Source organism: Diplodia seriata, assembly GCF_021436955.1.
Source record: "Diplodia seriata strain FDS-637 chromosome Unknown scaffold_4, whole genome shotgun sequence".
Classification (NCBI taxonomy): Eukaryota; Fungi; Ascomycota; class Dothideomycetes; order Botryosphaeriales; family Botryosphaeriaceae; genus Diplodia; species Diplodia seriata.
In genome coordinates, this window is record NW_027117311.1 from 2913099 (window position 1) to 2935370 (window position 22272).

At 55.5% G+C, this 22272-nt stretch overlaps 6 protein-coding genes and 1 non-coding gene across 7 annotated transcripts; 1 reads left to right on the forward strand and 6 right to left on the reverse strand.

Moving 5' to 3' along the window:
- Nucleotides 1-1423: 1423 nt before the first annotated feature.
- Nucleotides 1424-1526, reverse strand: SLS55_004762. The gene has a single exon. It is a non-coding gene; the product is annotated as a tRNA-Gly (tRNA).
- A 2358-nt stretch (nucleotides 1527-3884) lies between these two features.
- On the reverse strand, nucleotides 3885-5504 carry SLS55_004763 (uncharacterized protein; the record flags this gene model as incomplete). Its single annotated transcript, XM_066776215.1, has 1 exon — nucleotides 3885-5504. The coding sequence occupies one exon, from the start codon at nucleotides 5502-5504 to the stop codon at nucleotides 3885-3887; it is 1620 nt and encodes a 539-aa protein (XP_066634096.1).
- A 663-nt stretch (nucleotides 5505-6167) lies between these two features.
- On the reverse strand, nucleotides 6168-7909 carry SLS55_004764 (uncharacterized protein; the record flags this gene model as incomplete). The annotated part of the gene is made up of 3 exons (XM_066776216.1): nucleotides 6168-7016; nucleotides 7070-7642; nucleotides 7694-7909. 3 exons carry the CDS (start codon nucleotides 7907-7909, stop codon nucleotides 6168-6170), a joined length of 1638 nt encoding a protein of 545 aa, XP_066634097.1.
- Nucleotides 7910-8818: 909 nt separating this feature from the next.
- SLS55_004765 (uncharacterized protein) lies at nucleotides 8819-10519 on the reverse strand (the record flags this gene model as incomplete). The annotated part of the gene is made up of 1 exon (XM_066776217.1): nucleotides 8819-10519. The coding sequence occupies one exon, from the start codon at nucleotides 10517-10519 to the stop codon at nucleotides 8819-8821; it is 1701 nt and encodes a 566-aa protein (XP_066634098.1).
- Nucleotides 10520-11344: 825 nt separating this feature from the next.
- cdc17 (ATP-dependent DNA ligase Cdc17) lies at nucleotides 11345-14535 on the reverse strand (the record flags this gene model as incomplete). Its single annotated transcript, XM_066776218.1, has 4 exons — nucleotides 11345-12638; nucleotides 12688-13885; nucleotides 14164-14414; nucleotides 14510-14535. 4 exons carry the CDS (start codon nucleotides 14533-14535, stop codon nucleotides 11345-11347), a joined length of 2769 nt encoding a protein of 922 aa, XP_066634099.1.
- A 621-nt stretch (nucleotides 14536-15156) lies between these two features.
- SLS55_004767 (uncharacterized protein) lies at nucleotides 15157-15822 on the forward strand (the record flags this gene model as incomplete). Its single annotated transcript, XM_066776219.1, has 2 exons — nucleotides 15157-15223; nucleotides 15302-15822. 2 exons carry the CDS (start codon nucleotides 15157-15159, stop codon nucleotides 15820-15822), a joined length of 588 nt encoding a protein of 195 aa, XP_066634100.1.
- A 3907-nt stretch (nucleotides 15823-19729) lies between these two features.
- On the reverse strand, nucleotides 19730-20488 carry SLS55_004768 (uncharacterized protein; the record flags this gene model as incomplete). Its single annotated transcript, XM_066776220.1, has 2 exons — nucleotides 19730-20409; nucleotides 20461-20488. The coding sequence occupies 2 exons, from the start codon at nucleotides 20486-20488 to the stop codon at nucleotides 19730-19732; spliced, it is 708 nt and encodes a 235-aa protein (XP_066634101.1).
- Nucleotides 20489-22272: the final 1784 nt, after the last annotated feature.

A 22272-nucleotide genomic window follows, 5' to 3' on the forward strand; every position in this document is an offset into this window, starting at 1 on the left:
GCGCTTTCCTCATGTGCGATAGCACTTCTTGGAGCCTCGTTGTCAAAGCCCCTTCGACGATGGCGCAAAGACGGTGAGTCTGGGCCCGAGGCGAATGGTAGCCAGCTCACTGTTTCAGGCCCCCTGCTCTTCTCTGCAATCCTCCGCCACCGCTTTGGAAGACGGCTTGCATGGGTAACCTAGAAGCTGATAGAATACACCGCCAGTGCTAGTGCCTATTCTGATAGAGCGTTGATCTATTGCCCCATGGGGCTACCGGCAAGACGCTACGGGGGCACACTAGTCACAGGTTGGGATCAAGTCCCTAGCCCAAGGCCTTAAACTCCCGGCGCTAAACTCTATGTTCGCTTTCGCATCACCCGATACGATCCCTCTTGCGCTGCTCGGCCTACCAAAGAGGAAACAAGAGGGGAAATCTCGTACATCGCTTGCCCTTCTTGCGTTCCCTTCTCTTCGACTGCGTTCGTAAACTTCCAACTGTGCCTACGTGCACAAGAGAAGGCCTGGCTTTTCCGGAGAGCTGAGCTCCCTGGTTCACGCGGGGAGAGCTCCGGCTCATCCCGCAAGCTTAGGTACGAGACCTGGGTCTTGACTTCTCGCCACCACTCCCGCATTGAGAATCTTTGATATCGCCGACGCTTGCGATCGCGGAGTCTGCCGCAATGATTTGTTTGCCTCCAACCACGGCCCCTGCACATCCTCCAGTGGGCTCTCGGCCATGCCGTCGCACGTGGTTTCCGAAAACCTAGCTACCCACGAGGTCAGCTAAAAATGGGCTGAGGAGATCTGGATGCGGGAGCGGCCGGGGGCTGTGGGGCAACTGCCGAGCGGTAAGTCCCCTCGACTGTGCGCAGCTGAACAACTCATCCTCGAGGCACTTCCCGTAAGCGTCGAAGCTTGGACTCCTCGCAGTTCTAGGTCGGTCCAACTGCCTAGCTCTGAGGGTTGGCACCTAAAGCTTCAGTCTTTTGTTCTGTTCAGGCTCCCCACGCCGGTGCAACACTATTCAATCAATCGGCCGGTTTCTGGCAGCACAACACAGGGCCCAAGAACTAGACTTACAACTTCCTCTGGGACTTGACATGTACAGATGCCATGTATCGACAAAATGGATCTGCAGAATGTTGATGAAAAGTTTAGTGGTATTGCAGCCATTGTGCTATTTTTTTAGTCTTTGATCGGGCATACCTCGATGTGTTCGGTGCGGCTTTCGGCCCGCTAATGGTTATCTTCAATCGAATTTGTGTAGTGTTCCCCGGAGCAGAAGCATTGTTTATCAGCGTAGAACAGTGCCAGAGGGCCATGCCACTACCAAACATGCTTCCTCTGCCAAAACAGGTTCAATTTCCGTTTCAAAGACCAAAAAAAACTACGGGCTCCTGTGATGCAAAAGGGAACCTCGAGAGCGCCCGAGAAGCAAAAATGCGTCGGCCGGGAATCGAACCCGGGGCTCATCGACACTATGATATTGAGATCCTGAACTCAATTCTTGGCAACGATGAATTTTACCACTAAACCACCAACGCATCTGCAGGCAGTCAACTGCTTGTTGACAAACTGGTCAAGCTGCATACAATATAAAGAAAAAATACAAGACAGAGTGAAGCAGAAGCAACAATCAGGAACATGAAACGGACACATGGAGTAGAATAATGTTCAAAGGTGCGGAGCAGAGAGCTTCGGCCCTTTGCTACAGCTCGAGTGGTGTCGTGCACTGCCTCGGCTTCGCTAGGGGATAATTAACGACGAGAACCCCCATTGAAATTTTAGGCAGCAATATGCAGTGAACCCTTGCCTAGGGAATCCACAAGAAGGCTGTGCAAGACGCGCCCAACCAAAATCGGATTTAGATTCCTGGCTTACCGGTTCCTCATTCTTCGGTGCCGGGCTGTTGCATCATGGCTCGCCTCTTTTCTCCTTTGCACTGACCTCAGGCGTGTTTCACTTGCATCAAGAAGCTGAGGTATGCGAAGCGAATGCTGATCTTGCAGGTGGAGCGCGGATTGTGCTGACAACACATCATGCAGCAAGCAATGCAAGGCTGCTGCGCCTCGTTCGAACGACTTATACCTTGCCATTCTGCGGGTGAATCGATTTCATCGCTACTCTAGCATTCCAACAGCTCTTGCTTAGCTTGAAGACAATGGTAGTCCGACCGAGCGATCCCGACTGGGAAAATATCGAGCATCCAGCTCCGCGTGGAGCTGTCATCATCCAAGGGGAAGAGCATGATAACGTCGCATGGCTGGATGATGACGCACCCGCTGCTCCGTCAGAACTTGGCGCAGCTGGACTCACGGACATAGTGAAATGGTTGAGAAACCAGGCCAGCTTTTTTGTTCCAAGTCCCGAACCGGGAGTCCCTTCGGTAAGCACCAATGATTGAATTTGGAGAAGGGGATTGCTGAGATATCGATAGGCCCCCATCGACAAACCCAAGGATGCGGACACAACCAACGACTGCTCAAGTGATTCTGTCAGCTTCCATACAGCGCTTATAAGCACTCCCAGTCTCATTGAGGGTACGGTTCGAACAGCGCCAGAAGCGCTCTCTGTAGCAACCGATGGAGCCATCAGGGTTTCGCAGAGGCCGGTGAATACTGTGCTGAACCAGCATGAGACAAGAGTGCAGGCGGCCGGAATCGTTGTTCCTCCTCAACTGATCCGGAACTGGTCGGGGTTCGGGCAGCACGTACAATTCCCTGTGGACAGCAGCCTTCCAATCACCCATCTGCGCACAATATCCAGGACAAGCCGGGCTGTCGTCGACACAGTTAAATGTGGGGGGCATGTTCTTGCTCGCAAGTCCATGATCTGTCACCGCCGCTTCAAACCGGAAAAGGCACTCGAGGAGGTACGCCATCTTCAATTCCTCCGACACCGTCACATTGTCCAGTGCATTGGAAGCTACGTCCAAGGGAGACGGTTTGGCGTTCTCACATACCCCGCCGCTCGCTGCAACTTGGACGACTTCATGCATGAGACATCACACGGCCACGGTCTCGCGGTATTCAACCGCCAGGTGCTTGTCAATGCATTCGGCTGTCTGGTCCACGCCATGCAATACTTCCACAGCGAGGGAGTGAAGCATATGGATATCAAACCCCAGAACATACTGGTTGATATGGATCCTGATCTTCATTTCAGGACAGAGAAGGTGCCGATATTCTTCACCGACTTTGGCGAGGCGCGAACTGTACAGGACCAAAACCAAAGCAAGACCACTGGACCCACAGCATGGACGCCTATGTATGCCAGCCCAGAAGTTGCCGAGGGAAATCCACGAGGGCGTTCCACTGACATTTTTTCCCTCGGCTGCGTCTTCGCCGAGATGGCCACTGTCATTGATTGTAAATACCTGGAGGACTTTGTCGACTTTAGGTCTGATGACGGGAGCTCATTCTGCCGCAACCTGCCGCTGGTACATTCCTGGGTCAACAGACTTAGCAAGGCGCCACACTTCTGGGATGCACAGTGGAAAGTCGCCCGCGAGAGCATCATTAACATGCTTCAGGAAGATCCTGATTTGCGGCCGAGTGCGCTGGACCTGACGCTTGAATTCCCACCAAACTGGTGCTGTCGGATGCGTCCGGAGTGCTTTGAAGACGACGACAGTGACTCCCTCTCATCGAACGAATCACTCTATTTGAGCTAGAGATATACCGTTTTTTTCTTTCTTTGCAGCCTTTCTTTGCATATACCTGCTCACCTGTCTATTTTGTTTTGCTCCAAGATTTGAATGCGACTCATTTTCTAAGTGGAACTCGGACCTCAAACAAAAAAAAGTTGTCCCAGAGCTAAGGTGTTTGTATATTTGGTTCTGCATAGCTGTCTACTGGAACACGTATTAAATTTTATTATAAGCGCTAACACGGCTAACACGGCTAACTCTGCCCTTCGTTGGGCGTTGCTAATGGACCAGAAGCGTCGGCTGCACCACGGCGGCGCGGTCTTATCCAACTTTTCACTTCTTCTCCCATCTTATCCATCCACTTCGATACCTTTGCACCTCCTTCAATCAAGCCGGCGGCGATTATGCTCAGCACCGTGCTCACCAGAAACCCCCACTGACCAACATGCCGCATAGTCTCTCTCCCAGCCCCATCCGTGGAGAATATCTTCCATTCGAAATAGCCCACGAAAAAGATGCACACCATCGGAGCCAGGAAAGAGGTGAAAACGGCTACAGCCACCAGCAATAGTACGACAATTCGTCGCACAAGACGTCTTGCGAGTGCAGGTCGCGAGCCGCTTCTCTCAGCCCGGTCCGTCTCTTTCTGGCCTCCATCCTCATCTTCCGGCATTTCCCCCAGCCCGGTCTTCCAAAAGTAGCTGATCTGCCGCTTGAAGTACTTGAACTTCTGCTCGCGATCGGTGCGGACGCCCAGCCAGCTCGAGAGAACGATGAGAATCAAGCCCGACAGCGAAGAGACGACGACGAGTATGTACAGCGCCAGGAACGTATCCCCCGTGCCGCGCACGTTCCGTACCGCACCGTGGCGGCGGCGCACGAAGATGTCCGACGGGTCCCGGAACGGCCACGAGTCGACTTCGAAGCACGGATACAGGCAGCGCTGCGGGAAGTGGATCGAGGAATTCCCGAAGACGAACTCGCTCCCTACAATCCCGTTCCACCTGTACCGGTTGTGCGGATCCCAGCGGCCGGAGAAGCGGCTGTAATGCCCTTGGTAGGCGTTTACCAGCGGCAGGTAGTCTTGTTGCTGGGCGCTGGTCGGGCAGAAGCGCAGCTGCCACATGTACCAGAACAGCGTGCGCTCCTCGTAGATGAGCGCGGACACGGTGCCGACGAGGAGGAAGGCCCACCACAGGTACCGCAGCGCCCTGATCTCCGGGCGACGCATCGTGCCCAGCCAGAGATGCAGCGTCGGGTACAGCAGGAACGCCGAGCCCACGACGGCGAGGACGGGGTCGGCGTCGTGGTCGCGGACCATGGGGACCAGCGGCATCCAGAGGTGGTCGTTGAGCACCCGCGTGCCGTCCCGGTTCTGGATGTTGCTCTTGTTGTACGGGAGGCCCGTCGCTGTTTGATATGTCCCCGTCCAGTTGCCTTCGACCTGGACGATCTCGTGCTTGTCCGAGTCGAAGAGTCCGTCGGGCGCCATGCGCTTCCACGCAGATACCAGGACGAGAGCGTGGACGGCCGTGGTCGAGCTGTAGGCCATGATGACACCGACAATGGCTTCTTGGAACCAGGCAAACTTGATTTTGAACCTGGCCCGTAGATATTCGAGCAGCAGTGCCGCCAAGATGAAGACGTAGTAGATCAACCGAGGTGTTGCGGCGTATGTGCCGGATACCGGGTAGAAGCACTCAACCCATTGGGTTGAGAAATTCTGGTTGTCGCCGGTGAGTTCATTTCCACTGATCCAGTCGTAGTCACTGGTGTTATGGAATGGGACAATGCCGGTGAACTGATCGGGCATGAAAGGTAGGATTTCTGAGGGGTAAGGCTGGCCGTCCCCATCGCGATCCCGGAACTCCATGGTTCGGAATGTGGAACCAGTGATGAGATGTAAACGAAGAGGATACGAGGAAATGCGATGCCAGGCTTGGTGGACCCATTTATGTCATGTTCAGCCTTGCGCTTACAGTGGTACAGGCAGCTGTATAACACAGATCGCCGATTTCTCCGTAGCCTTATAGACCTCTCGATGTATAACCACCACTTTTGCCTGGTGACCAGGCTTCTTCAGCTCCGATGCAGATCATCAGTTCAGCTGTTGATTACACTCCTTGTCAAAGTCTCATTGCGACCTTACTCTTATGTTCGGACAAAGAAGCCAGCCACTCGTAAGGCATCGTTCATTGGCTTTCAGATAGCGCTTACTCCCGTCGTGGATCTGCAAGCATGCCACGCGACTCATTTGTAGCAGGGCAACGTGACCTTGGGCCTCTAGGGAAAATGTCCCAATCGGCTTATGGCGCACTGCAGTCAGAGACGGACTATATACTGAATACGTTTGCACTTGCCGCATCTTCGTCTCTTCTCCGCCCCCACTCGCGGCTGTCCACAGTGTTGCACCAAGGTATGGCCCCCTCACATTCCCTTGTTCGCTGTGTAAGCCTCATTTCTGCAAGCTGACATGTACCCCCATGACAGCGCTTTGCGTGTGCGGGTACACTCTATTTTCTTTCAATTCTTCCATCTACAACTCCCCATCGCCCCTGCCCAAGTACTGCTCATACGGGCTGGGAAGATCCACATCGGGGGCCCTCGGATCCTTGTACCACGGGATGACATCCGACGTCTCCATCATCCACTGCAGCACCGTCTCGCGCATCTTCGCCCGCACGTGCTGATGGTCCGGGCTGGCGGCCAGGTTGTTGATCTCGTACGAGTCGTTGCGGCGGTGGTACAGCTCGTCCGACTCGTACAGCCGATACACGTACGTCCACTCCTTGTCGCGCACGGCGACCGACTTGCCGACGAGGGCCGTGTCGTTGTGCTGCAGCGCGCTCTTGATGTCGTACGGGAACGGGCCCTGCTCGAGCAGCGGCTCCTCGTTCAGCAAGAAGCCGCCCTCGGTGTACGCGTGCTGCTTGTGCGGCAGCACCTCGCCCCGCCCCGCGGCGTGTATGGCGTCGACGAGCGACTTGCCGAAGTGCATGTAACTCTCATTCACGCTCGCCAGCTGCAGCATCGTCGGCACCAAATCCACCATCTCGGCCATCTCCTCGTACACTTTACCTTGCGGCAGCCCGGCGCCTCCGACGATGAGCGGCTCGTGCGTCAGCTGCTCGTTGACGCCCGACGGCCACTTCTCGATCAGCCCGTAGTCGCCCAGATACTCGCCGTGGTCGGTGAAGAACATGGTCACGGTCGAGTTCCACAGCCCCTGCTCCTTGGTCGCGTTGACGACGCGGCCGAACTGCTCGTCCAGCCGCGAGATCATGCCGTAGTACGTCGCCTTCACCTCGCGCCACAGCTCCGGCGTTGCGCGATCGAGGCCGTAGGCGGCGTGGATGGTGTCGATGAAGCGCGGTTGATAGCCGCTCTGTTCGTCTACCAGTCAGCATACGCCCTGGACGAGAAGTGAGTTGGCCATACCATTTCTTCCCGATCGATGGGCAGCGGCATGTCGTCGCGGTCGTACATGGAAAAGAACGGCTCCTCGACGGTGAAGGGGCAGTGCGGGAACAGCAGCGGCAAAAACAGCACCCACGGCGCGTCCTGCGGCGGCCGCTCGAGCCACTGCAGCGCGCCGCGCACCATGACCTCGTCGTAATCGAGCGCCTGGGTGGCGTTGCGCTCGCCCTTGTAGAAGACACGGTTGAGAATGTCGTCCTCGTCCGCTTGATATGGCGGCGACGAGAACTCGGGCAGCGTCTGGCTCGTCAGGAAGCCGTACTCGTTCACGCTCAGCTCCGTGGCGTTGGCGGCGTAGAAGTCGCCCCGCGGCGACAGGTAGGCCACGTGGTAACCGGCCTCCTTCATCGACTTGAATATGTTGGGCTCCCACGGCTTGAGCAGGTTCTCCAGCGTGCGGTGCCCGCTCACGTGCGGATACTGGCCGGTGAAGATGCTGCAACGGGACTGCGAGCACACCGAGGCCTGCGTGTAGGTGTTGGTGAATCGGGTTCCCTCCCTGGCAAATGCGTCGATGTTCGGCGTGTTGACCAGCTATACACTCGTTAGTGACATGCTGCTCCCTTTTTTCCTTCGTATGCTTACATCGTTCCCAAATATCCCGACCGAGTCGTACCGCAGCTGATCCGGCATGAAGAGTATGAAGTTCGGCTTCTCGATGGCCAGTCCATTGGGCTTTGCCGGTTCCGTATACGGATGATCAATGGTGTAATCTTGTTCGCCATTTGGTACTTGAGCGGTCGCCGAGCCGATAAGCAGCGCAGACAGGCATATCGCCTGGCGATTGAGTGAAGTGCGCATTTTCACCCCGAGGACTTCCAATTATCAGGGTCAAACCTCAGGCGAAGACCGTTTTTTAAATCCCACCTTGTCGGCAATTTTTACGACTGTGCCAGGATCCGAAAGCCCCGCATCCTTCCTTCTATGGTGTCGTGTCGGCTGTAAACTCTGGAAGTGGTGTGGTTGGTGCGGGGTGCTTTTCGTCATATGCCGGGATGCCCGCCATATGCCGGCGGTGAAGCGATGGCGCAATTCGATCTGCAATGCTAGATACGAACACGAGACAAATCATCAGCAGGAACGAGGGCCGCTGGGGGTGCATATAGAGGGCCTAAAAACATGTTGTTTCAAGCAATGGCAAGTTAAAGCAGACGCCCGGACAGACGATAGATGTAAGTCCACATATGAACAGACAACGTTCCGCACCTGACTCCTACCCTCCACCTAGGAACTTGCAAGTAATAAATCCTTCTGAAAATGCGTGCGTAGCGCGAAGCCTTTCTAATCAGCAATGAGCCGTTGAAATGGAGAGGGCCCAACTTCATACTCTTACCTTAGAAAGGGCAATCCAACCCTCCTCACATTTCTCTAAACGTAATCAACGTCTTCGCTTTTGCACAAAGGTAGAGCCCGCTGGAAAACATAATTGGCATTGATAATGAGGAAAGCCCGCTACTGCAATAAGAAGTAAGACCTCATCGTCTCATGGGCAAAAGGTCTCGGGTGCTAATCCCCAAACTGCCAAAGGGCTAGGAAGGGGTACTTTCGCTGAAGGAAAAAGTGACGAGTGGCGAGAAGCATGTGGCCGGCAAAGACATACGGAAGCCACTTGAAAGCGGAAAGAGAGGGGACGGGGAAGAAAAGGGAAAGAAAAGTTGTCTCTCCCTCATCAGACGTCAGAAAATCCCCCAACTTTCTCAGAACTCATCATCAGTTCTTCAAAGCGTCCTCCTGTAACACTCCGCCCAACTCGTCCACCGGATCCAGGTCCATCTTAGCCGGGCCGTTGATGCAGACGCCCTCCTTGCTAAACCTGCTGCCGTGCACGGGGCAATCCCAGCTTTTCTCGGTACGGTTCCAGCACACGACGCCCTTCAAGTGGGGGCACATCGCACTGAAGCGGTACACCTCGCCCTTACCATCTTTATAGACGGCGATAGGCTTCGATGTTGCTTTGTTGAGCACGCCGCCCTCGCCGCGGCCGAGGTCCTCGATGTCGTCAATGTCCGACTGTAGGAAGCGCTTGTACTGCATGTTGACCTGAACGTCGTGGGCCAGCATCTCGGGCAATGCCTTGACTATGCTGGCGATGCGGGAGGGGTCATACAGCTTGGCCCATGGGTTGGGCTTGCCATCGATCTCGTCGGCGATGAGGCGGCCCGCGAGCACGCCGTGCGTCAAACCGTCACCGCTATCACCGGTGACGATAAAGGTGCGCGACTGGTGCGGGTTCTTACCGATGAAGCCCATGTGGTCGACCGGCTCCCAGATCTGCCCGCTCCAACGATAGTCGACAGCGCCCGCCCGGGTGAAGCGCTCGCGGAACCACTGCTCCAGCTCTTCGAAGCGGCCCCCCGTATCCTCTTGACCCACTTTGTGGTCACAGCCACCGACGACGGCGTAGTCCTCCATCTCGTCGCAGGGGGTGAGTCTTACGTACTTGTACGCGTCTGCCTGGTCGTACAGGAGGCAGTCTTCTAGCTTGCCCTTCGGCACCCGAATGGCGATGCAGTATGTCCGATTGACCTCCATCTGGGTGATGATGCTCAGTTTCTGCAGCGGCACAGCAGTCGCCTCAACGGCGTACGCGCATTTGATCTTCGGCCCATTCAGGGTCGAAACCTCAACGCTCTTATTCCCGATGCCGAGGACCTCAATGCCCTTTTCTTCGATTGCCGTCATCCGCGTGCCCGTGTAGCAGCGAAAGTTCGACTGTCTCTTCAACCATTCCAACAAGCCGACCACGTACTTCGTAGGGTGGAAAGTCGCCTGGTTGGCGAACACGGCGGCACCGCGCTGGTCGACTGCGCCGTCCCAGCCCTTGACCGCCAGCCCGTCATCCCACGCCGCCTCCAAGCCCAGCGACTTCGCCTTCTCCACCTCCTCCTTCAACGCCTGCACCTCCTCGGCATGCCCCTCCTCGCCGCGCGCAAACTGCGAGATCTCATATGCCGGCAGCCGCCTGTACTCGCACTCGATGCCCAGCGCACCCGCCACGGCGCCAACGCGCCGCACCGCCCACGCATGGCTCTCGGCCGCGGCGCGCGCCCTCTCGTCTCCGTGCTTCTGGGCGATGGCCACGTACCCGTCGTCCAACGCGCAGGTCAAATGGCCGCTCGTGCGGCCCGTCTCGCCCGACACGATGTCGCGCGCTTCGATCAGTACCACGTCGTGCCCGCGGCACACGAGCTCGTACGCCGTCGATGCGCCGGCGATGCCGGAGCCGATGACGCAAACGTCCGCCTCGACGTCATCCTTGGAGTTGAGCCGGGAAAACTCGGGGTACGCGGCGTAGGGCAGCGCATGCGTCCAGACCGAATCCGTCTCGCCTGTCGTGTGAATGGCCTGGTTGGCCGGCTTCGACGTCGAGGCAGTGAGGTAGCGGGGGCAGGGGGGTCGCGTGAGGTCCATGGTTTGTTGCCGCAAGAAGAAGGGTCGGGGGTGGTTGGTAGATGGCGGTGGTGACGAAGAAGTCCTAGTGAAGCAGGTTCTTGGGCGTGTAAGCGATGTGATGTAGGTTGCACTCGCCGCTATCCTGCGTGCATGAGAGGTGCTGCGGGCGAACATTCTTCAGGATATATGTTGCTTCTGCCAGCGCAGGCCGTTGGAACGACCGGGATGCGACAACCGAGGCCGCAGCCGTTCTTCATTGCCTGTTCTATCGCCCCGCCAATGGCATCATTGCTCTTTCTCTTTCTTCACGCTGGTCTGGACCAAGTTGGGCAAGTGCGACATGACATGCAGCTGCCGCAGATCAACCCGCTGGCGAATCGTAAGGATTACGTATGCCGCGGCTCACCGTCACACAAATGACCGCATTCCTATTTGCGACTGACGGAATGTCGGTAACTATAGGAAGCATGTGGATTTTGGACCCCAGACGATCGGCAGACTATCCCCGCGTAGCCAGTTTCATGCAAGAATGGTGACCGCTCCTATTGGTTGTTGAGATGGAAGCTTCATGAACATATACGAGATATTGAGCCTACCAGAAACATCCATCATCGAGTCCCTTTCCTTGACGCTGCTATGTTTGCATCCCCCCGGTAACTCCTGCCATGTTTTGACCGTGCAATGCCCCGACTTAGTCGCTACCGTCGTTTTGAGCCATTGGAGAACACGCGAAAGAGCGCGACACCCCTCAAACCGGAAAAGTTCGAGAACAGCACCAAAAGAAGCAACGTAAGCCAACCCACTCCCACTCTCTGATTGAGAAAGACGCAACCCCTGACCTTCTTAGTACTCAAAGTCATCATCAACACTCGGGCCCTTGTTCTTCGTGACTGCCTCCTGCTTCCTGTACATCTCAGCAACCTGCCTCGCACTGGTTGCCTGGTCGGGCTTCTTGTCATCACGCTGGTGGATGAAGCGCGGGAAGCGCAGGCTGACACCCTTGCCCACACCAACCGCGTCCATTGCGGCCATATACCTTGGGCTGAGGGTAAGATCGGCTGTCTTGACTTCCCAAACATACTTCGGCTCGAACCACACATCCGGCTGGTCCTTGTTGCCCGGCGAATGCGAGTAAAACGGCTTGGGGCGGTCAATGACAGTCGACGAGAGCTGCGCGTGGAGGTTGGCTAGAACTTCATCCGAGAAGCCGGTGCCGATGTTGCAAACGGTTTCGTATGTGTCCTTGGAGGAGTTGTAGCATGCGAGCAAGAACGCGCCATAGACAGAAGTGCGCTTGCCCTTGCCGAAGTAAGCTCCGAGCACAACCAGATCAAGACTGTCGCCCACACCAGAGAGATAGTCCTTCTTGACCTTGAGCCAGTTTTGCGAACGCTTCGAGGGCTCGTAACTACTCTCCTGTCCGTCCAGCATCTTAACCATGAGTCCTTCGCAAGACGCCTTGACAGACTTTTCGAGTAGATCCTGGATCTCATCAAGCTCACTGGTGTCGCCGAACTGGGCAAATGCGAATTCACCCTCAGTAGGAGTGAACGACTCGTGGAGGAGGTCACGACGCTCACGGAAGGACTTGTTGACGAGCGCTTCTCCGTTCAGGTAGAGGAGATCGAATGCGTAGACACAGACCTTGACCTTGACGTCTTCGATCTTGACGTCTTTCCTCTTCCGGGTCATAAGCGTTTGAAACGGCAGCACCTTCTTCTCCTCGACATCCCACGCAACAGTTTCACAGTCGAGAACAAAGCTCTTTGTTCCGTCCTTGACCCACGATGGCAGCTTTGCGAGGATGTCGGGATATTTCTTGGAGAGGTCCTCCGAGTTGCGCGAGAAAATGTTCGAGACTCCTTGCTCCGTTTTCCCAGCGCTAGGTGCCTCTGTTGCATACTCTTGGGCTGCGTCGTGCGAGACGAAGTGAATTTGAGCGCGTTCGCCGTCATACTTGTACTCGCATGTGAAGTGCTTGCCTTCGAACCTATCCAGGACTTCGGTGATCGATTTGGTCGGCTTGGCAAGCATAGGCTTGAGCGGCACACCTGGTTGAAGCTTGCAGTGCTCTCTCAGGTTGGAAAGACCATGCTTGAGCATTGCTGGGATAATAACCTCGTAGCTCGGCAGTTCACTATGCTATTGTTAGATCAAGGCATGGATGGCAGCAATATATTACTGACCTGTACACCGACTTCAGTGTCTTTTCTCCCTTGGCCAACTGCTCGCTGTTGGGAATATTCTTCCCACTGGGGTCCAATTCATAGGCAACCATGGCGTGTGCCAAGGACACCAGAACGGACCTGTCCGCCAGACCCAACCGCAGCTTGCCCTCGAGCATTCTGACGATAAACTTGGCCTCGCTGGGACCACCCTTGTCCTTGTGGATGTCGACACCTTTACTGCCCTTTCCAGTTAGGTGGGCGTCAGACGCGGACAGAATCTTCTTGATGGCAGCGACTTTGCGCCCCTGCGATCCTTGACCTTCTACTGTCGCGATTTCCATCAGACCCTTTTGGACACCACGTACGGTTAGAGGCTTCGGCTTGAACATGGTGGGCTGGTTGGACCTGCTCTTGGCCGCGACTAGGCCTAGATCACCGATCTCAGTCTGATCTGCCTTGATGACAGCCAGACTTCTACCAGTAGTTTCTCCAATAGCCTTCATGATAAGTGACTCTCCGATGCCAAGTTCAATTCCAGCGTAATCGGCTGCGAGCTTGTTGACCATAAGCATCACAGTCGGAAGCAGGTCCTCAGGTGTTAGGCGAAGCACTTGACGGAAAAACTTGGAACAGTATGCCGAGATCTCCAAACGCTTGGTGGTCATCTCAATCTTGGAGAAAGCGGCACAAAGTGCGGCATAGGGTACTGGCTCACCCGCCTTCCAGTCTGGATATAGCTCTTCGTCACTTCCCTTCAGTGTGGACTGAACCTTTTCCCGAGCCTTGGCAGCTTTCTTCTTCGCAGCAGGCTTTTCTTCCTCGGAAGAGAGGATTTCTTCATCTTCCTTCTCAGATTCTGGGGCTGCAGACTCGGCCGGTGACGCATCAGCTTCCACATCCTTGGTTGTAGTCTTCGGTGGTGACGCGGCTCGCTTGGTTGACTTAGTCGCCACTTCCTCGCCGATAGACTTGGAGCCTTCCTTCTTCGACTTGGACTTGGTCTTCTTGGGGGAAGGTGGCTGTTCCTTCGCTTCCTCGTCGGCCTCTTCGCGCTTCACCTTCGACGCGGCCTTCGTGGTCTTCTTCTGCGGTTTGGATGGCGCTTCTGGGGGCGAATCTGACTTCCGCGATTGGCGCGCCTTCTTTGCGTTACGCTTGTTGGGAACAGGTTCATCGTCTTCTTCGTCGCTTTCCTCGCGCGCTCGCTTTTTTGAATCTGCTAGTGTCAGTGCACGGGAATCGAAATCGAAACCATGTGCCCGAGGCGCTACGCCAAGTGAGCGACGGGTGTTGAGAGCGATCTCAAAAGCTTCGACACCATCGGTATGGTCATGCGCATGCAGCACATAGTCCCAGGCCGGATTGCAGGCGAGTCGGCAAAGCTTAGAGAGGTGACCTTGAATTCCTTCCTCCATGGCGATAGTGATGTGGAGGGTTGAAGAGTTTGGGGTGCGAAAGGTTGAAGAGGGTGACGGTGGAAGATAATGTACTCACGGGCACTGTCCGAGTCACTCGCTGCAGCATCCACCTCAGACTTGACTTCGTCCTTCATCTCCACATCCTCATCCTTTGCCAACGCAACACGCCCACCCTGTTCTTCAACATTATCCTGCTCCTTCTTCACAGTATCGTCCTCCTTTTCTCCTTTCTTGGACTTGGCCGGGGCAGCGTTCGCTCTGGTGGAGAAGGACAGCTTCGTCTGTTTTGGAGGCGGGCCTTCTCCATTCGGCTTTCCGAAAAACTTGCTGCGCTAGAATCAGCAATTGGCCAGAGAAAGGAGAGAAGGTCCAGGGGCGGCGGGATCGCGCACCCCAGAGTCATCTGCTTGGGCTTGACATACCCCAAGGTTGCCTGCTTTGGTGCCATGGTGGTGTACAGAGCGGCTCTCGTGAGCAGCTGCGGGGAATTGGAAGAGTACAAGACAGAAACGGGTCTTTTATATGCGGCGGGCGACAAGGAGGCGGCCAGGCAGCGACGCAGGATCAAAGACGAGGTATATGCATTGGCCTTAGGGAAGAACGGCATGGCACGACAGGCGGCAGCAGTGGTGCAGCAGAAAGGGCAGTCGCCTCGACTCGCGCTGCGACGCGCTGCGCGTGCGCCGCTGCCTGCGCCATGACGAAATCCACCCGTCTCCCTGGCTCCCATTGGTGTATTTTGAGCTTAACAAATTACTCAGCACAAAGCATGGGGAGCGCAAGCGTTATGGAAGCTTTGATAAGCTTAGCGCGTAAAACACGGTGGTCTGAGCTTCTGAGGCAACCGCCCATGGCCCGTGCCATCCACCCATCCATGCGACGCATCGACTGAGCTTCCCCATCTCCAAGTCCACCTTTGCCTGCGCGCTTGTCAAGCACCAATTCCGTCTCTTGAGCTCCACTGCACCCAAAATCGCCCACCACGGCTGGTCTGTTCTGGAAAAAGTCCCCCGCCGGAGCAGCGGAGGAGAAGATCGAGCGGCAGCCGCCTGCCGCAGCCAACGTCACCATGTCGAAGCCGTACGATCGTCCTGAGTTGACGCCGCAGTTCTGCTTCAACCAGACGGCCCTGCGAGGTATGATCTATATCAACCTACCCCTATCTCCAACCTCTTCCGCCTTCCCGGACTTTGCTCACTGTTGCCTGAGGATAGATTTTCTTCGTCTATCTCGTGCCACAATAGACGACTCGATCACCCAGAACCTGAACTCGCTTCTTACTCCGGCCTCTACCGGCTTTGACCCCTCCTCAACAAGCACTCGCTCGACGTTACCACCCGGCACGCACCGCCAGATTCCGGAATCCAGCTGTAACTACTTCAAAGACAAAGTGCTATTCCCGTCATGGCAAATGCGCTCCGACGTTCTGAGCTACTGCACGAGCGTGGCCACGTCGTCGGACCCCGATGACCCGGTATCTATCCTTCGTGAAGTGGAGGATGCCAAGGTCCGCGAACGTATTGTCGATGAGCGACTGGATCCGTATAGCGCTCGCTATTTCCCCAAGGAGTTGCGGACGGAGATGTTGGCGAATGTGATAAGGAATGAACGGATGGTGGAAAACATCATTAGAACTAGAACATGGAGTCTAGTGGGTGAGAGGTGTGGAGGTTCGACTCGGGGCTTTGAGGATGCTTTGAATGAATGGAGGAAAGAGCAAGAGGGTGAGAAGTAATGGGTTTCACTGGTAGTATCACTTGTCAAAGAAGACTCTCCGCTCAGTCAAGGCATTGGAGACTTGGGGACGGTTCATGTTGATTCAAAAGCGTTTAAGCGTTTCAAATGTATGTAAAATACGCGGGCGAATACCTTCGTCCACTGTGATTGAAATAAGAAAATATACTAATGGTAAAGCACGAGGCAAATACGATGAGCAACTCAAGTAAGTGTTCCTCGTCAAAATAGTCAAATGCGCAAACCGGTTGAATTTTTTTACTTGTTCGCCTCGCGCTGTTTCTTGAAGCCAGCGGCGACATGCTCTTGGATTGCACAGCCATGAAAACCATCGGCATTCGATGGTCTAGTGAAGCAAGGGCACTGAGCCTCCTCATGAGTCGGGATCTTAGCAGGGAACAGCCGCTTGACGATATGTTTGGCCGTGTTGCCAACAGCCTGCCTCAACGCCGAGAAGGTAGATTGATCAGATCCTCGCGCCGCAGCGATGGCAACGACACGTGCGTATTCATCATCAAGGGCTTGTCTCGCGGCAGCTTCGACCTCCGCAGTCGTGATCACCTCAGGGGCGTCCGAGAGAGCCAAATCCTGTTGGGTTTGCGAACATTCGTCAGTCACTGATCCTTCCTCACCAACAATGACAAAGCTGTCACTGTCGATCTCTGGGGTCTCTGAGATACTCGGGAGTTGCGGGCGGGTGATAGCGCGCCTAGCCGTTAATTTGGCTGGGGCACGGCGGTTGGACAACTTGCAAGTCATGGAGGCAGCCATACGGTGGATTTTTCTAAAACTTGCATTGGAATCCTGTATTTATATGCCGATATGTCATGGCAAATGATCTTGACAATGGGGCTGTATATCTTAGATATCCCCGTTGTTCTTTGTGTGTGTGTGTGTGTGTGTGTTTTTTTTTTTTTTTTTTTTGGGGGGGGGGGGGGGGGGGGGGCAGGTGTTCAGAAACAACGACCTCAACTGGAAAAAAGAACAATGGCTCTGTGATCCAACAGCGTCGGAAACTTCGATGTACAAATAAATCTTTAACCTCCAATACCCTCAGTCACCACACATCTTCCAGCGATCCACGCATGATGTCGTACGCCAGAGTCGCTCCTGCGATCATTCTCCAATTCCCTCGGGAGCCTCCTGAGGAGACACCGACTGGGGCTACGTGTAGCATTTGTGAGCAGCTCCTGCCGCATGACCCTTGTGAGTACGAGAAGATCTCGATCCAGCTGCATTGCGGCTGCGTTTTCCATTTCAGCTGCATCTCAATGTGGCTTGAGTCGCAGGCCAGGGAGTCAGTCCCGCCTTTCGATATTCAACTGAGCTGCTTCAATTGTGGGAAGGTCCTCGATCATCCGCGCATCAACCAAGGCGGGCAAGAGCCTTATGTATGCTCACTCTACGATAAGCAGCGTATGGTCATGGTCTTTACAGTCACGCTCATCGTCCCGCTTTCGCGCACGGCTACTTGCAATCCGCGAGATACGACCTTCGGCGCTTCCTAGGGTCAGGAAGTGTGCATTGTCCCAACCGATGGTGTTTCTACGTGAGCTAGCTCCCTGAAATTTGAGACACTGTGCGTGACAAAGCCTGAACGTTTACGATGATACAATGGTCAGTCTTCAGAAATCATGAAAAATCCCAAAAACAAAACCAAAAGGCTTCAGATTGAAGCCACAAAACCAATAAAACATAAGCACTGCTAGAAAACATAGAAGCAAAAAAAAAAAAAAAAGGCTTCGGATAGAAGCCACAAAACCCATAAAACATACACACATTTCGTTCATACAATCATTCGTGACCAGGAGCAGGAAAAGGAAATCACCTCCACTTGAACTCAACACCCCCACCATCTTCCCATCACACCCAAACCGCCATCATTCCCTTCCCACTTCTCCTCACATCCGCCAACGGGCTTCCCCCTACCGATCCCACGTCCAGATCCATATCCCTCCTCACGTCCCCAACCTCCAGAACCTCCCAGCCGTCCTCCCCCGCGGCCCCATCGACAGCAGCAGCAGCAGCATCGACATCTCCTCCCCGCCGATCTTCCGCACTCTGCTGCAGCGCCAGGGTCGTCGTCGATCCCCTCGCGTTGAACCTCCACGGCCCTCTCGCCATCGCCCACATGTCCTTCTGCCCGCCGCCCCGCCTGTCGTCGCCTTCCCGCCCCATGACGGCCTCCTCCGCGGACAGCCACCATTGTCCGGCGCGGGGGCCGCCACCGGCATCGTGGCCGCTCCCGCTCCCGCTCTCGAACGACAGTCTCGCGCGCAGGTTCTCGTAGTCTTCGGTCGTTGCTACGGGCTGCGCCACGGCCGGATCGAGCAGGTCCAGGGCCGCCTGCGCGGCGCGCTTGCTGCGTGCGCGGCGCTGCCGGATGAGGCGCGGGGTGTGGAGGTGGATGAGGTGCTGCATGTTGAGCAACGTTGTGTGTGTGTGTGTGCTTGTGTGCGTGTCGTGAAAATAAAAAGTTTGTTTGCTGGTGGTGGTGTGCACGCGGAGATATCGGCAATGATGAGCTTTGGTAGATCAACCGCCTTCGCTTGGTATAATGGAATGGGAAAAAAGAGGAGGGAGGTATGTGATGTTGGAGGCTTCGGATGTTTAGCTTTGGATTGATAGATGATTTTCTTGTTGATGCGCGGTGTGCTTCTCTTATTCTGCCAATTTTTCTTCTTCTCTCTCTACGGATTTCGCTTGTTGCGGTTGTCGAAGGGTGACAGCGTGGCGCGGCCGACTACGTGGCATTGAAGTCAACTGGCGCTGATCGCCAACGGCGGACTTACTCAACGGCGGTGTCGTCGTGTGCGTGTTGTTGTCGTGGTCATGGGAACAGTGCTACCTACGTAGTCAAAGATCTTGAAACAAACCCACTTTATTTTCTTGTTGTCTCGAAAGCACAACGCATCTCCGCTGATCTCCAAGAGGTGTACCAGCAGTGGGCGGCAACACCAGGCGCTCGCGAATGAGTAAAACAGAAAGCATAGGCTCTCACATATGCTCAATCTGCGCAGAAACAGAAGCAAGGAAGTTTAAGGGAAATTGTATCCTGAACCTACGCAGATCTATCCAGCCATCAAGCAAAGCAGAGAACCGCAACGTCGAAGCGCATCTTGTTGAGAATTACATTGCAGGATCCTGGCTATGGTGGTCCCAGCACTCGAGAAGTGGTTTTAAGCTTGGGGAGAAGATGCAGTGTTTCGGGGTGAGGAAGCATCAGAATTTACAGATAGTGCTCGACGAGGAGCCTCGATGATCGCGTCAAAAGCCCTGGCAAATGAACTGGTCAGCATCGCGCATCCAGCCTTTCTTATAGCTCGAATCGCCTGGCAGTCGGTCTCTTCGACGGCTTTCCTTAAAGCCTCTACGGGTGTCAACAGGTCAAAAGCAAAAGCTCTCCATCAGTGGGACTCATTCAGTAGTCAGCGCAGTCAAGCTTAATGGCCAGCTATCATGCTCAAGAGAAGGCAGGTGTGGACTTGTTGGAGCCATAGCGGAAGTGAGAATGAGAAGTCACTCTCCAGAAAGATAGCTGCTGCCGTCAATGAAATTTGAATTGAAGATTCTTTATGGCATGCCATAGCAGCGGATCCGGTGGAAAAGCGCTGTAAAACTGTCCTGTTGATAACCGCACTCTGATCATAGTCTTCGAGACGAGTTCCCCGTCATGATTCCTGGATAAAGCAATGGTGTCGGAAAGAAAGCATCGTTGCCGTGGTCGTCCTGGAGTAAGCGTCATTGGGCCACAGCGTTCTTCCGGCCAGGGCGAACTTACATCGAGGTCCTCCGAAGTTGTACCCGAAATAACGCTGCCATCGGCCGAGCCTTCACACCGTACACCGTCGGAGCCACGTACATCTCAAGTTAGCTCAGCCTCTCACTTTGACCGGGTTTTCGTTCCCTCATCCGATAAAGACGCCTCCATCCTCTTCATCATCAACTTCATCCTCATCCACAACAACGGCCTCATCCTCGTCTTCGTCCTCGCCCTCCTCTGCCGCCATCCTACCGATGTTCTCCTCCTCATGGAAGATGCAGAACCTCCATCCATTGTCCGGGTAGTTCCAGCATGGACAGTGCAGCTCCTCGGGGGAGCCGACCGGCTTCTTCTGCTTGAGCCACTTGTTGTCCTCGAGTCTCTTTGCCAACGGCTCCGTGCGCATCTTCAGATCCTTGAGGCCCTCTTGCACAGCGTGAATGCCGAAGCCGCTGATCGACTGATCGGTGACGCGCTTAAAGTATTCGGCATCGTGCTTAGCTTCCAGCGCCTCCTGTTCTTTGCGGCGCGCGGCGGCGACCTCGTCGGCTAGGATGATGTCGTACGATGAGGATGCCTGCGAGGAGGATTCCTGGCTCAGAGTGGTGTTTGCACGGACGCGTGAGTTGCGCTGCTCGGCGAGCAGGCGTTGACGAAGGTGCTCGGCGGCGGCGGCATCTGCAGCGGCCTGTTGTTCGGCGGCCTTGCGCTGCATTCTCTGGCGAGGAGGCGTAGGAAACAGCTCGGGGGTACAGGGTGACGGAGGGGCGTTGTGAGCGTAGAAATCCTCCTCCTCGGCGTTGCCGCCGGTCTCGTAACCTGAGTCTGGACGTCCAGGTAGCTTCTGTGATCATGGGAAGGGAGTTGGGGACGAACCGGAAGCCGGCGGTGTCTGCGGAGGCATCGTTGCGCGTTCGGACGTTGCGGTCGCAAGTGATGGGAGGGATGAAATGTAGAGGAAGAGTTGGTGGCGAAGGTAGGAAGATCTAGGTATTTCTAGTTGACAGGCGAGGAACGAGGTGAAGTGAACTGCGGGTGATTTGGACCCTGGATGTCACCCATGACATTTTCTCCATATTACTGCTTAAAGGTGAGACTGCTCGGTTTGGCACTGCTGTAGGGATTGTCCGCTTCACCCGGAGAGCGAAGCTATGGTATGATGCAGGCCCACGTCGCTGGACACATGCTGCCGGCCTATTCTCTCACCACATCCGGCCGACTCTTACTTGGAGAGCAATGTTGTGGCGACTGTGTCCGTGTTAGAGTCCATCGTACCAACGTTGGCCATGCCCGACGTTCTTTCTCTCTGGCGTACTAGATGCGCGTAGAAGCTTCATCCTCTTGGTGATGCGGTTTACCTCCAAAGTGATATGGTTTTCCTCCACAACCAAAGCCGAGTGGGATTTCCGGGATAAATGAAGACTTGGCGCTTTCAGATCTACTCCACGTAGCAACATCGTCCAGGCAGGTAGTTTGACCGATTCGAAAGATCTAGCCAGTAGGCAATTTGGTGCGAAGAATGAAAGCAGACCAACGAACATCAGACCATGGACCTCGAAGCAGAGCAGCCCACCTCATGCTTGGATAATGATTTTACCGATACAGAGAGCACGAGACACCAAAAGACGGCAGGACTGCAGAAGAGAGAGAAAAATAAAAAAAGATCTGATGACAGCGCCGCATCTTCTGCAGGCCAGATTGGCGAAGAAAAAGCAACAAACCCCAGCAACAAGCTCTATCGCGACGACACGCCACCCAATGCACAAAAGCGCACCGGCACAATATTTTAGTGCAGAGGGCCAGACTGCCGCTTGTACCTTTTTCCACGCAGGGATGCAGCCGCCTTCGAAGCACCTACCTAGTCGCCGGCGGTTTAGCCCTCGCGCGGCGCTGGCTCGCATGATCAACCACCACGCTAGGCAAGAATGCCCTTCCTCGCTCGACACCACGCCCCCCATCCTTGTCGCGGCAGCGCGCGTCGTCTCCCGGTTCGCGGCGGTGCGGCGGTGCTCACCCAGCCCAGGGCGCCTGATTGAACCATCTCGATGCATGCCCGTTTGGACGCTAGTGCCACTATCGAGAGTCGGAGATTTGGAAAGTGCGGGACAAGGGCCGATCGGGTCGCTGCAGGACGGACGGGAAGTCGGGTGTGTCTCGAGAAGGAAGGCCGCGGCTCGGTTCATCATCCGCTCGGGAACAGCAGCGGCATCGTCAAGCACTCGAGTCAGCGGAAACCGCTCCGGATTTCCCGAGCAGAAAGATGGAAGCTGCCGAGAGGACGGCGCAGGGGGGGTAACGTTAGGCGCAGAGAGGAAAGGAAAGGGACGAGAGCAGGGGGCGGATTGGGCGCGCAGCGAGGGTGTGTGCGACGGAGTGGAAGAGGCAGGAAAGCATCGCAGCGTCGCAGGGCCGCGCCGCCGCGCCGCGCAGCAGTTCAGGGCACAGAGTGCAGCGGGCAGATGGGCCAGCCCGCCGCTCCGTCGCCTCGCCCTGGGCCAGCAGCATGGAACACCGCTTCGCCTTGCCCTCGCACCATATCCTTTCCCGATTTTCTGCTCGGGTAGGGTGCGTCCGCGTCCGCGTGCGTGTGCGCGCCTGGTCTGTCGTCGTGCCGGCTTCCCCGTCTGCCGCTTGCCTCCAGCCAGCTTGCAGCAAGCAAAAAAGGAAAGGCATTATTGGCCGGGGAGC